Source organism: Centroberyx affinis, unplaced genomic scaffold, assembly GCF_046629955.1.
Source record: "Centroberyx affinis isolate AG114_WGS23_722 - 3 ecotype Tasmania unplaced genomic scaffold, CSIRO-AGI_Caff_v1 ptg004149l_1, whole genome shotgun sequence".
Lineage (NCBI taxonomy): Eukaryota > Metazoa > Chordata > Actinopteri > Beryciformes > Berycidae > Centroberyx > Centroberyx affinis.
The window spans coordinates 19,529-33,954 of record NW_027281915.1 but is presented as its reverse complement, the minus strand read 5'-3'; the positions used below and the strand labels follow the sequence as shown (position 1 = coordinate 33,954).

The 14,426-nt window shown below is 41.4% G+C and overlaps 1 protein-coding gene across 2 annotated transcripts; it reads left to right on the top strand.

Annotated features, from left to right (window-relative positions):
• The first annotated feature begins 5,670 nt into the window (after positions 1-5,670).
• Positions 5,671-13,445, top strand: ttc22 (tetratricopeptide repeat domain 22). Of its 2 annotated transcripts, XM_071542666.1 has the most exons (9): positions 5,671-5,690; positions 5,792-6,074; positions 7,013-7,313; positions 7,971-8,026; positions 8,141-8,256; positions 8,470-8,588; positions 9,493-9,654; positions 10,169-10,321; positions 11,488-13,445. In XM_071542666.1, the coding sequence occupies exons 2-9, from the start codon at positions 5,812-5,814 to the stop codon at positions 12,022-12,024; spliced, it is 1,707 nt and encodes a 568-aa protein (XP_071398767.1). In that variant the 5' UTR covers positions 5,671-5,690; positions 5,792-5,811; the 3' UTR covers positions 12,025-13,445. The 2 variants fall into 2 exon arrangements, with proteins under 2 accessions (XP_071398767.1, XP_071398766.1); XM_071542665.1 differs by having other exon boundaries at positions 5,677-6,074.
• Positions 13,446-14,426: the final 981 nt, after the last annotated feature.

The window sequence follows — 14,426 nt, the reverse complement described above, 5'->3', positions numbered from 1 at the left end:
ACTCACAGAAAGTCCATCACAAAACACCAGACATCATAGCTCACTCATTCAGTCTTATCTGTATTTAGGGGTTGGGGGCTGGAGGCTATCCCAGCATGCACTGGGTGGAAGGCAGATTGACAGATAATCACTCACACTCACATTCATATGGGCAATTTTGTCTTTGGACTGTGGAAGGAAACCCACACAGAAAGAACCAGGGCCGATAGACCTTCCTCCACCGAGTCACCATGTCACCCAGATAGACACTCTCTCTCAGGAAATATCATGCACCATAAAATAATGTAATGATTCCACCAATGAGCGTTTTGATAAAACTTTGGCGTTCTTTAGGCTACACCCCAATTATGCTTGTTTTTACGCTTTTATTTTGAAGGCCAAATCGCTTTACTTCCGAAGTTATGTTGGCTTTCTCCGTCTGGCTTGACACAGCAAGCTGAGCGCGAGCGCACAGTTTGCTCGTAATGACCTGAAGGCCAGCTGCCTCTGTTCTCTGGTCCAGGTAGACTTTCCCAGGCTTTTCTATCCCTGTCAACATCTGCAGCAATATAACAGTAGGCTAATCTCCTCGCACAGAAACAGTCAATCACATGCAAAAGTCGGACTACATTTCAGAACGGGTGGGTAGATGATCTAAACTCAACACCACTGAACCTATTATGTAAGGTGCTTGCAAAAGGCTACTTTCATTGTCAAATCAATTGTGATACCTTGGTATAACTATCAATAAATGAGATCATGTCTGGAGACGATTGGTAGCCTCTATCGCATGCCAGTTGTATTGTTAGTGCTGGTAGTTCTCAAAATTGAGACCACATTTCCCATAAACTCTGTTTCCTGTCACAAAGAGGATCTTTGCATCTTCAGTCAATGGTTTTTCCTCTACAAATGAAGTTAACTGTCCATGCAATTGCAAAGTCAACATATTAACTTAATAAAAAAGAAAACATGATTTCAGAAATGTGTTTCCATGGGTTTGTGAGTAAAAACAACACAATCCCTTTGCACTCTTTCTTCTCAAACATGAGTGTTAAGCAGTCTGAAGCAGACTAAATGCACAACCTTGGTCATGTATCTGTTAATCCAGAATACAGTCATATAGTCCTATAGTAAAAATGTTCACGCAGTCCCATCAATTCCAAACTCAAGAGCGCACCCAGGCTATAATAGATAATAAATCGCTTAATATTTGGTTTCAGCTTTTGGCTCAGTTCTGCCTGCCAAGACTTCTGTTGCAGCTGACTCTAAAATCATCTTTAATTTTAAGCCACTTTTTTCTTCAAAAGCAGTAATCTTAATAACTAAAGTAAGGCTTCATTATGAGTCCGGTTGATTCCAGATCATTTCACTAAGAAGCTCCTTAGATGCAGCAGAGTCCCTGGGGTGGGATGGATAGAGTGTCTAATCAGTGTAATGAAGCAGGACAGATGTCTGTGTTACTCAAGACTGGCACATTCCTCTCACTCATACGCACACACACACACACACACACACACACACACACACACACACCCTGTGGCACTACATGACAACACCCTCCCAGCCTACACTGACTCAGTCTAAGCATTTCATGGGCAATCAGGTTTTTTCCCTTTACTAGCTGGACTTCCTCATGTGGAACCACACGCACTGTGAATGCCATGATACATCAGGTTAAGCTTATGGTTATGACACTGCTGGGTTGATGTCATGTGTCGGCAATGTTTTGAGGCTATGGAGATGCATACTGGTACCATCAATGGAAATAGCCATTGTCAGTGAGCAGATTTAATAAGGCGGATGGTTTTGGATGGTCATTGTTGTTTCCCTTGACATTTTCCCTAAAAGCTATAGATGATGAGGGGAATGCATGCTTGAAACATCCCAATTTTTAATGATGATGTAATAGTGCTGCCATAGATAAAGAATATGTGCATGACATAGGGGCAAATTAAGTTCAGCCAAAGTTTAAACAGATGAGGAGCAAATATATCATGAAAGAATACTGTCCTGGTCATCATTTGTGGCATAATTGCCCAGCTACAATTCCCTAAAAATGTTATTTGTGTATCATGGCATGTTCGCTACACAAAGAGGCAGCCAGTTGGCTACAAAGAGACTTTGAGTGCTGTAATCTGCAGTCTGCGAGGGCCTCTGGACAGCTGAAGGGGTCTTTGGCACTGCGAGCGCTCACTCAGGATGCCAGAGGGAGAAGCTGACTGCCCGCTAAGAGATGCTGTGATGAAAATAGAAATACAGCGGTAGTCAACAGTGATGAAGTGGCTCAGGAAGACAGAAGGTTTTCAGCTCTAAGCACTAACTGAATGTTCAGTTTGTCTCAGGGGAAGGGATAAGGGTGGGAAACCTCCAGTGGGCCTAACAGATGGATTAACAATAAAGGCAGCTTTCTTAAGCTGTAGGTCAGGACCTGAAATGGGTGGTGAGCCTGCTCTTCCTGGGTCCTGACATGACATGAGGACTGCTGGGCCTGGACACCAGAGAGAGGCTGACTTTCCTCAGTTTGAATTCTGAGCTGAAAGCTTATGAACCCTAGACTTGAACAGTTTGCTTTAATACTGTCAGTGAAAAAACAAGCAGGGGTGGAAAGCCTTTCCTCTAGGTTGTAAGCACATTGGAAAAGTAAACTCTAACCATTCATACCAATACTGTGGATCTCTTTTAGGGTAGATGAAATACATAGTATATAAGATGGCTGTGACACTTGGTACAGCTAGTGGCGATGTAATAAAGGTATTAATGACTGAGGAGGCCCCGAGTTAGAGGGAGGGGGTGGGAAGGTACAAAGTCTGGATTAATAAGGCTTTCCTATGGTCCTTGTTCTTTTGTACTAAGTGTCACATCTTGTAAAGGGCCCCTAATGTCCTAGCAATGTTCCTGTCAATTCCACTTAAGTGTCTTGTGGATGCAGGGATGGAATTTAGGTATTTTTGGACACTTTTTGCTCTCACTGTATTAACCAGCATTCACATTCTACACAGTGAGGACACATTTTGCTCTAGCTCAGACTCAACCGTGACATCCACTGGTTAGCGGGCAAAATGTCCCTCCCTGACTGTGTCTGCATATAGTTTTTTCATCCATTATACACTGACCTTGCTATGTGCCAGAAATGAAGACAGACCCCATTATCAAGAGCATTAACAACTGGGTTAACAAGGGGTTAGTGTGGCAGCAACAGAACCTTTAACAGTATATGGGACACATAATCCCCCCATACAGGGAAGTGTTGGTTCCAGGGATTATTGGGGGTCAACGTCTCCCCCATAATATGTATGTTTTGGTCCATATCTACTGGAATGTAAAGTCTATTATCCAAATTGGAGCCTCGAAGACAAAAAAAGGTTGTTGAAATTGAGCCCTGTGTTGGGCTCATAGCTGCATACACAAGCATCTGTAATCATTACCTTATTATGTAATCAGAATTTAACCTGGGATGCATGAATACCATGGCAACGGTTGTCCAGAGGAGAGATGAATGCAAGAAACAACGTCAGATTTCTGCCCACCCACACTGTACCAAGTGGAAAATCTGCCCACTGGGAGGCAAACCAGCAGTACTTAATAAACATTATGCAACACACTCTGATAGCAACTCCATCAGATAGACAGAACACGCATTAAAGCGTCAGTTTGCTTTGTATTATATGGCGCTGCAAACAATAGAAGTGATATTCTGTAAACATCTCACCACTCACCACACACACACACACACACACACACACTCATATACACACATTCTCCCCCAATGCTCGATCACCACTTACTTTAGTTTTTTTTCCCTCGCCATTGTCCCAGACTTTTGACATCACCAAGCAGCTGCAGACAGTGCAATGGATGGTGGTTTCCCCCCCTGTTAAATCAATTTAAGATGAAAGAGACCAGAAACAGGAGAAAGAATGAGACAGAAGCAGGAAAAACACACTCATCTGGCTTATGTGTTCTGGTTGAGGTGAACAAAGAGATTTATGCATGAAAACCAATCAAATGTCTAACCATGGTCCCTAAAGTCTGTCACAATCAATAGGCTACAGTAGTAAGCACATATAATTTTGGGTTTAAGTTACAGAGGAATGGAAATATGAGACATTATTAATCAAGACTTGGTAGGTCTGGAGAGTATGACTGAGGGATGAACATGAATTTCATTATAGGTAGGACAGGGTTGGAACAAAAATGAGACCCAGTCAAATCAATATGATGTTTGAAACCTCAACATACTACACACAGACAGAAAAAGGTGCATATTAAAGACACTTAAAGGCTTGATACATACAAAGGAACTTGTGTGAAACTATTCAATTAGAATCGGATCATTTTCAATAATAAAAAGACTCATTTCTGCTTATGTGGCTCATTTAGGTTAAAAGAGAATATCTACATGTTGGGGGTTTTTTAAATCCTATGGCAATGCTGAAATACTAAAATTCCTTTTCATTTGTTCCATGATAGAGCATCACTGTCTGTCTGGTTTATTATAATACACATTCACCCTCTGGTGGAGGATTGTGGGTTTGTAATTCAAGCACCACGCCACATTTAAAGACAGGCTATGTAAGAAGAATTAGAATCTAATTATTTCAAACTACTGACATGGGTGGTTGAGGGAAATGGTTAAATATGGCCCTGTGTCAATCAAGATGCATCTTTCTTTCTGCACAGACAATGTCACGAGACACTTGCATGCACTGAAGATGTACTGATAAGTGACAGAAGGTAGAAAAAGAGGTCTGCTGGGGAAGCTGGGGAAACCTTGCAAGGTTGTTTATGGAATTAGTAGCAGTCAATGTTAGTAGGGCTAGTTAACACAAAACTATTTGGGGCTTAAATTACAGAGAAAACTTGAGTTAATTCTCCATTTAATGACATAAATGGGGTCCAAGGTGTATCTGCATCTGAGTGTGTGCACATGCTGTCACTCTACTTTTCTTAGAATTGCTTGGACGCTCTTTTTATTTGTCTTTAATTGTAAGTCAAATTGTACTTAATTTTTGGTCAAATGAAAATTAATTGAAAATTGACATTTAAGTTCAATAAGAAGTTAGATTTTTTTTTTTTTCCAGCATTTGCTCATTTCACCCTGAGCCTGATTGTTCACATTCCTCTGTTGTCTTCCTCTGCTGACAGAAGAGGAGGGGGGACTAAGGGGATTGATACAAGGACCAAGTTAAACAAGACTTCAAAACCATTTTTTTCTACATCAAGACAGTCAATATTATCCTGTCAGAATGGGTTTAAGGAATGTCAGCTGCAGCTTGCACTTTTGTAAAGGAGATGAATAAGTCAGACAAGAGGCACATTAGAACAAACATGACAAACATCTCTGACATTGTGCTGCAATCTACTTTTCCATAAAATAAAATAAAATAAAATAGATGTTAAGAGGTTAAGGATGAGAATCAAGAGGGGGAAGTGATAGGCAGAATAAAAGGAAGAAAAAGAGGAAGGAAATAGTGTGTGGGGAAAACAGTGAGAGGAACAAAGTGAGTGAGAGAAAAAGATATAGTACCTGTGCATACACTGTCTTCCACTTACACTGTATTCCACTCCCTTGGCTCCCAGGCCCAGGCCTAACCTGTTTTACCTGTCTGCACCTGGATGACAACAGCCAGCGCATTGTCAGATCAGTGCACTGGGGCGTGGATTAGAGCACAGTGAGCTGGACTACAGGCTGAGCAGGAGCAGGTGTTTTTGTTTGTTGGGCTTGGATCAAAATACATACTACTAAAACACAGAGAGGTGAATTAGCATATACAGGATCTGGTTTCTTCATCTTTTTCTTTTTAAATAAAAGGCGAGGAAGAGGAGGAGGCCATGGAACGAGGCAGCACAGAGGACATCGAGGCTCTCATAGAGGACATGGAGTACATCCCAGGACACTTCCACCTGGACCTCAACCTCAACTGTGACCCCGCGGGGCCCGGGGAGCTGCGGCGCCGGGACACCCACCTGAGGCAGGACAGCCTGCGGGCCGAGCTGGAGGCTGAGGTCGGATACCTGCAGTATGCCGTCCGCAACCTTCTGGGCTTCCTGGCCTTTCACCTAGACCAGCTGGAGACGGCTGAGGAAACGTTCAGGTGATTCAGCGTGTTCGGCTTCTTAGGCAGTAAAGAGGACAGTGTTCACCAAGCAAGCTAGATCTCTCAGGCAATATTTTGACGCATTGTGGATGGGTAATTTCAGCAGAAAACCTGCCCAGCAATATATATTTCATAGCATTCTTGTGAGTAGCAATACACAGGCTAATGCATGCATGTAGCTTATGCCTAACAACACATTCCTCTTTCAGCTAACCCAGAACCACCATAGATAGAAGAGAGAGCATGCAAAAGTGCAAAATCAATACAAGCAGGCCAAGACACATGCCAAACCCCTTACCCAAGAAGCCATCAACCACAAGGCCACCCTGGCATAAACATACACTATACTTATAGTTGGCAAGCTGTTAATGACTGACAGGCTAGGCCACCTACAGTATGAATAATGCTGCATGACTAACACACTGGTCACAACATGAGCACACACAAATAACAAGAGGCCATGGAAACCATGGAGCCATAATAATATTTTTGATCCGGAAACAGTGGCATTTGTCTCACTCATTGGTGTGGCATAGCCGTAGAAAATACACAAAAATTATCCTCTCAAAAAGTGTCTTTACATTTATGAGAATACCATTTTCTGTATTTATAAGTTCCCACACACAGCATGAAAAAAGAGAGGGAGGTGAGATTTAAATGCTGATGGAGATTTATTACATACCTAACTGAAAAAAAAGTGATCTGAGTGCAAAAAAGTGCTTGATAGATAAGATGTTAGAAGATATAAGGGAAGACATTTTGACTTATGTCACTGTCAATGTCAAAACCAAATATAACATAGCATACTTATATACTAAGGGATGGTCATTCACACACACAAACAAAAGGATATGTTGGAATAACACCCTTCAAACTTAGCAAACCCACCTAACTAAATTTGCTGAAAGTGCTGCCTGTGTATCTTGCCCTTTCAGAGGCATTTGTAAAGAGGATCCCGGGAACCTCAACGCCTGGGCCAACCTGGGCTACGTCTACGACAAGCTGGGGAGGGAGCTGGACGCAGGGGAGTGTGTGGAGAAAGTGTCCCAGCTCATGGGCCTGGAGGCTGGGGAGGCCTGTCAGGACGAGTCCAGGCTCCTCGCGGCCCGCTGCCTGGCCGAACAGGCCTACGCTCACCCCTACGATGTGGAGCTGGACAGAGAGGAGGACCTGAGGGAGAGACTGGCCGCAGCGCTCACGCTGTACAACAGAGCCCTAGACTATGGGGGACAGCTGGTGAGGACAGCTGGTGGGGGACAGCTATCCCTGTGTCCTTTTTATTGCATTGCCTTTTGTTTATGTCCATTGCTGTTCTTGAACGCTGATTGAGAATCACTGCTTAGGTGATATGACCATACACTTCACTCTCATAACCATCTAACATCTTACTCTTTGGTACTTTATTCACGCAGACTCTGATTCAGGATCCCTGGTCAGGTTCCAGGACCCCATAAATTAACCCTAAAGTCACTATGACTTATGGGGCCAGCTAGTCTCAGATAAGCATTTATATTCTAAGCTACTTTATGAATACCACCCTTGGGTCAGTATAGATTAGAGATCTTAGAATTCGTTTGCTGTTTGATGATTCATTTTACCTCCACAATTACACTGAAGTTTAAATATGTGGTCATTACAGTATATATATCATTAGGAATATGTGTCTTAAGTTGCAATAACATGGGTATAAATCTTACTTGCCCACTAGCCCTTGGCTCCTATTCTTCAATCTAGACAAGTGCAAAAGTGTCTTCATTGGCCAGCATTTAAATCGGGGGTAATAGTGATGTAATAGTGCTGCTGGGCTAGTGCCTAAAAACCATAAGATCTATCTTTGCACAATAAATGTAATTTTATTCCCAGTATGTAAAAAGACATAATGTTGTATTTCAGATACCCATGGAGGAAAAAAGAAGCTGGTATTTTAAAATGGCAACAATCTATATAAGGTACAAAACTCACATCAAGGGACTTGACAAACAAATACCATTGCACTAGTTCATATATTTATTCATTTATACACACCTATGTGCAATGACCAAGCAGTCGTTCTCTCCCTGCAGACTAGATGACATAGTAAAGACCAAAGTGGACTCTGAATACTCCAGACTCTCTCACTACAATAAGGGACTGATGCTCCTCACAGAAACACTCAAGTCAGAGAAAACCCAACACAAAGGTATTCATGGTTTGCTTCTGTATAAATGCATCTGACCTGTTTTATATCTTCATGTCATGTAGAATGTGCACTTCTTGTGGCAGTGTTTGGCAGAGGTGCTGGAGGCTGGAAGACACTTAGATCAATGCAATTTTCATAGTTTACCAGGAATGGATCAATAATGTGCATATGATCTAAAAATCCTTGCTGTACCCTCTCTCTCTCTCCCCTCAGCTCTAGCCTGGTGTTATGTTGGCATAATGTTGGAGAGGAAAGAGGAGTTCACCACTGTGCCCATGTCTATACATGACTGTGGCTACTCAGGCTCTGATCCTCTGTCCTGCTATGGAACTGTGAGTTAACGCACACATTTAGGTCTCTTACCAATAATTAGGCAAAGCAAAGGAATTCAGGGAAAGAGCTCTCGTTTTCCGAGATATGTAAAATATGTGTGAGGACAAGAGTATTTTTCACAGTCTTACATTGGATGTTGTTAAATTGTATTAAATTTAGCCTCTCCTTAAGACCCAGGCTCATTAAAGTATGCTATTATTCTTGTCACGCAGGAACCAGTATCAGGCACGTGACCCATTTCAGGTCCCAACCCACAGTTCAAGAAGCACTGTCTTAATAGATAGGGAACTAGGGTTGGAAACTGAGGCCTCAAAATGATGGATGAGGATATTCATACATTTGCATTTGAGTGTGATAGTGGTAGCTGATATTAAGGCAGAGGTCTGTATCTGTTTCCTGGACATTCCCAAAGGCTAAGATCTGGCACCAATTATGTTATGACTAGTTTGTCATTGTCTGTACTACTGTTAAAGTTCATATGTTGTAGAAATGATGTATGCACATAACACTGTATCATCATTCCTTGTGCAGTTACAGCAGGATTGAAAATTAACTCTTATCACCGCTGTTGTGTGAAAATATTGTATCTGTCAACTTTTGAGTAACTAAGAAAAACAGCCTTGTATTCAGATTGAGCATCATGTATTTTTGAGTTTATCCAATGAGTTTCAAAAGAGTTTCATAAGCCCAAGGAGGACCATAGAGGGATCATGTAATACTTAAAACAAGAAATGTCATTTCAGAGACATGTCTTCTGTGTTTCACTATGCAAGTTCAGTTCTACTTTGACAGATTTACAGTGGCAACTGCAGTACAAATGCAGCACAGAAGCATGATACGAACTCCTGCAATGGCTGCCACTGTGTATCCTACACCATAACCTATAACTGACTGTTCCTACAGGCCATAAAGCTGGCCATCGATGATGCGTTCATCCTGAACCTCCTGGCCAAGGTGTTCTTTCTGCTCGGCAAACATGACATGGCCACAGGGATCTGCAACATGGCTCTCAACGTGCTGCCAGACCCAGAGCTCAACTGGCAGGCCTATTGCACCCGCGCCAAGGTACTGCAGCATCAAGTACATCAAGCCAATGAGTGAATTACCCCTTGAAATCCCATTAATACTTGAGTGTTTGCATTAGTTTGGCTTGAGTGAAAGATGGGTACGATTTACACATTTTGGCAATTAGTTCTATTGTATTAGAAAATATCGATAACTCCCATAAAACTAATCAGATACATTTCAAAGAGTAATTCAGTTCTGCAATCGAATTTGAAACAAAACAACAAATAACCATAAACAATATCGACTGATTGCTCTTGAATGAGCTCTGTATCAACTAATAATAGTGGCAATATATAAAGACTGTAGTATAATGCCTGGCAGTGTTATGCTATAGTTGGAGATTTGCAGTGATACTAACTGTAAATGGTTATATTTAGTAAGTGATAACATTGTGTTTTTATGCTCCAAACAGTTGCATAAAGTTATATTAATTCATGTATACATATATATTTAATAAAAAAAAAAATATTACAGTGCATAGTATAAATATTTGTAAATTTGTCCGTTTTAGATCAATATGATGCTCTATGTCAGGGATCTGGAGAAGGCGAAACGTGGTCTCAGTGGAATCCCTGACAGACAGAACCTGACTGAGGCCAGAAAAGACCTGGACAAGGTCCTGACTGTGCGTCCATGTCTGCGCACGCACCTGGAGATGGCACAGGTAAAAGTACAAAATCTTGATCAATATCAATGAGGGAAAAATGGGGTTTTCCACAACAGCATTGTTTTCAAATTCTGGACACATTTTGGTTCCAAGATTCTCTTTTTACTCTCTGTGCCAGTCATCTTGCACCCAAATAGAATTTGTTTAACTGTTTTTATATCTTGTTACCAACAGAGAAAAATTGTCAGGGATTACTTAGTCTCAGATAATAATTAAGTAGTGCTTTCTATTCCATGTTGAAAATACATTTGTGCTGACCATGGAAATCTACCTGGCCCTACACTGCAGAGAAATCACTGTATTGGGTAAATGGCAAGTCAGGCTTCAGTTTAAGTTGGAGAGACAGTATGACTCAAGACATAAACATAAAGGATTTAGTGATGAAGTTTGTGCTACATTGAGTTACTACATGATGGCTGCCACAAATTGGCTGCAGGGTTGTCAAGTAATGGCAAAGGATATCCATTACTCTTAGTTTTTTTTCTCAATACCCTGCACAAGGAAAGGGAGGGTCATTCTAATTCATGATCTTTAGGTGTGCCGTTTGCTTCACTAAATTATATGTTTGACAAGATACAAGACAGATGTCTATTGCCAGACAGACAGACAGAAACGAGGTGTGTCCATATGTGTGCAACAACACTGACAAAGCCTATTCAAAAACACAACGAACAAGAAAACTATTTAATCATACCATGAATGATCAGCAAAGGTTGCACTTACTGAAGAATTCTGTTTGGATATCTGCTGTTTATGTGTATACGACCTGGGTCAAATGGCATTTTTTGACATAGATTCATTTTACTTGGATTGATTGATCATACCTGTGGAACCAATTGGGTGGAATTTTAGCTTGTGGGGCAATCCAATCAGTTCCAATTGAGTGGAACTAATTTTGGATTGTCCCAAAAGCTAAAATCAATCCCATCTTGCACTAAAGAAAAATGCTCAAATGCAGCAAAGACTGCAAAGAGATACACAATTAACAATTTTAAGTTGTGTAAATGAGCAATACTGCCCTCTGCAGGAATAGGGATGGCAAATAGTACAAAATCAGTTTGGATGACACAATGGGCCAAAAAGAATAAAATGTAATAAGTACTATTGGTCATACCTGTTTGCAAAATCTCCCATCTACATTGCCTCAAAACATGGCTTTTTAGGTGTATTACTACATGGGTGTGGATGCACTGCGGGAGAGCCTCCTGGTGGACGAGGGGGCGGTGAACAGCGCCCTGGTGAGCCTGTCCCAGGCCCTGCAGTGTGAGCTGGGCGACAGCCTGCCAGACCTGCACGTGCTGAGGGGGCGCTGCCTCCTGCTGAAGGGCGAGGAGCAGAACGCTGCAGACTGCTTCAAACGAGCGCTGGAGCTGGAGAGGCCCGGGAGCAGAGACACCACAGCCCTGCGCTGCCTCCTGGAGGCCCTCCTGGCTCTGTTCACCCAGGGGGGCTCTGACCCCGACCCGGCCATCACCCAGCTTGAGGTGTGGGTGCAAAGGGCAGAGGAGAGGTACCCGGGGGACGTAGTGCAGGCCGAGCTGAGGAGCCTGTGCAGGACTCGCACAGCGGAGGTCACAGAGTTATCCAAGACTCTGATCAGGACAGGCAGACTGGACCTGGTGAGGAGGCTGCTGGACACAGTGCAGCCCAAACGGCTCACCAAGAAGAGGCCGCTGGCTAGATCTTTCTCCTTGTCATGAAGCAGAGATGTGACTTTTCTTTTTGTCTTCAGGATTCCAGGTGGTTTGAACATACCTGTTGTTTTTTTCCTGCATGATTACTGTACCTTCCTTTCCTTTCCTGCCTGTGTTTTTTCTATTATTCCTGACGAGGCAGGGTTTTGGAGGAGGATGAGAAAATGCTGTTGAAAAAAAGGACATTTTTAGACATTCATAACCAATGTACCTGACACAACGTTTGACATTTAAATGACCAGCAGATGGGGACAGACACCAAGACATTGCTTGGTGTACAGTAGGTTCCTTCTGCTCCGAGTGCAGAAAACCCTTCAATCACAAGCCTTTACCAAAATACGCTAATGTAATACTGAACATAAGGCATGTAGCTATGAATAAAAGACTAGACTATTATATTTTTGAATTACTTGGCATGTGATCTGTCCTATGATTTTTTGAGGAACACTGGGTGTGTGGTTTGCCTACAAGATATAAACTTTAATGCTGAGTGGAGCAAATTGATTGAAAGATACTTGTTTCCATTTCTCACATGTAAGTAAAAGGATACACTGGACACTGAAAATAGCTTTTAAAATGACATTTGTAAATTGTGTTTGTTCTGTGTTTGTTGAGCCCTCCCATTTTTAGATGTTATTTACCGCTGAACAATTCCTGGCCAGCCTCCAACAGCACATTCCATGAGGAAGTGCCAACAATGAAACTCACTTTGGGAAAGGTGACCGGTTTTGCTCAGCAGTTCAGGTAGCATTTGACTTCTGCATGCCATAAAACTGAATGAGGAGTGTTTACTCCCTGTGGGCGCTGCCACTGTGACTCTGACCCGCTCTTAAGCTCAAGAGGATCACAGAGAGGTGTACAGCGGTCCTCAAAGCCTGTTCTTAACACAAACACACTGCTGGAAGAATGGATGGAAGAACTGAAGAAGATTGGACTTGAAGCTCATGCTGCTCCTCCTGGTCAGAGTTAGAGTGGAGGGTGATTTCTGGACAGTGAGAAAACTAAAAGCTTGTTGTTTAGTGTGCCTGGCCTCTTACTGTAAGATTCACATCAAGCCTCATATGATGTGGCTCCTCATTTCATGCTCATTTCAACACAACTGCAACATGCAATACCTGTCTGCATCATGCTAAACTGCTGGAGATGGAAATTAAATTGTACAACATGAAACATCTTGCAGTTTCTTTGTTTTCATATAAAATGTGTGATAATATGTATGTAACTATACATGTAATGCATGTTAATGTACAAAAGATTGCAATTGTATTATATTGTGATTGGTATACATTTAATGAGGGGAATCAATGGCTAATGGTTTTTACTTGGATTCACCTCATCAGTGTACTTCATGAAAAGACTAAGTGTCCCTAATATTTTGTACATTCAGTGTATAGTATTCCTTATCTGTTTATTACTTTTGTTTTGGTTACTGGAATTAAAAGATTTTCAAGAAATTCTGCATATGACAGCAAACATCCATTGACAAACCAAAACAATATTATTTTCATCCCTATTATGAAAGAAAAGCAACTTATTTTTATAATGTAAAATTGTAATGTAATGTAAAATTTTACAGGGATTTTGTACATCAAACACTTTAGTTCAAAAGAAATTCAGATTCACCTACTGAATCAAATACATATTTAGGAAAAACATTCCATATACAATTCTGTTTTTTGAAATAACTAATAATCCAGTTTATTTTAAGGGTAGGCTCTGCTCTTGTGACTTTGTGACACAACGATAATGCAACATCCACGTCATGGTTGTTGACAATTTTTTTAAATAGATGAAGTCGATACAACTTACTCTTTTCAACATGTTACCACACAATACAAGTATCCGTCTTTCAGTGATGACAAGACAAGAAGTGTGCAGATATACATTGAGAGGCAATGTGATGACTTGACTGTCATCACATATGAGAAACTGGGTTAAGTCACATGGACTAAACCTATGTAGCTGGATGGTGGTTATGACACTATCCTGTCCTGGTCAAGGCCTTGTTGTCAGGAGACTCTAATCCTGGGGAACACCCTCCAACCATCTCAGATCTGACATTTCATCAGAATTTTCTCTCTTGGTAAATCTGGGGGCTGCTTACCATCAAAGAAAACTTTTCCTCCACACACCCCATCCTCATGTAAATCATTACTGATTAGTTATGCTGAATACTACTACTACTGCTAATAATAATAATAATAAACTTTATTTATCTAGTAGTACTCTAGAGAGGAGGGGGTAACAACATAAACAAAATAAATACATCAAATAAAATAAGATGAAAAAACATACAAGCTCAAAAGCAGGCAAAATAAAACAAACACATAAAAGCACGTCTAAATGTGTTTTAAGAAGCAATTGGCGAGTTGATACTGAATGTCTCAGGCAGCCAGCTAACATTTGTC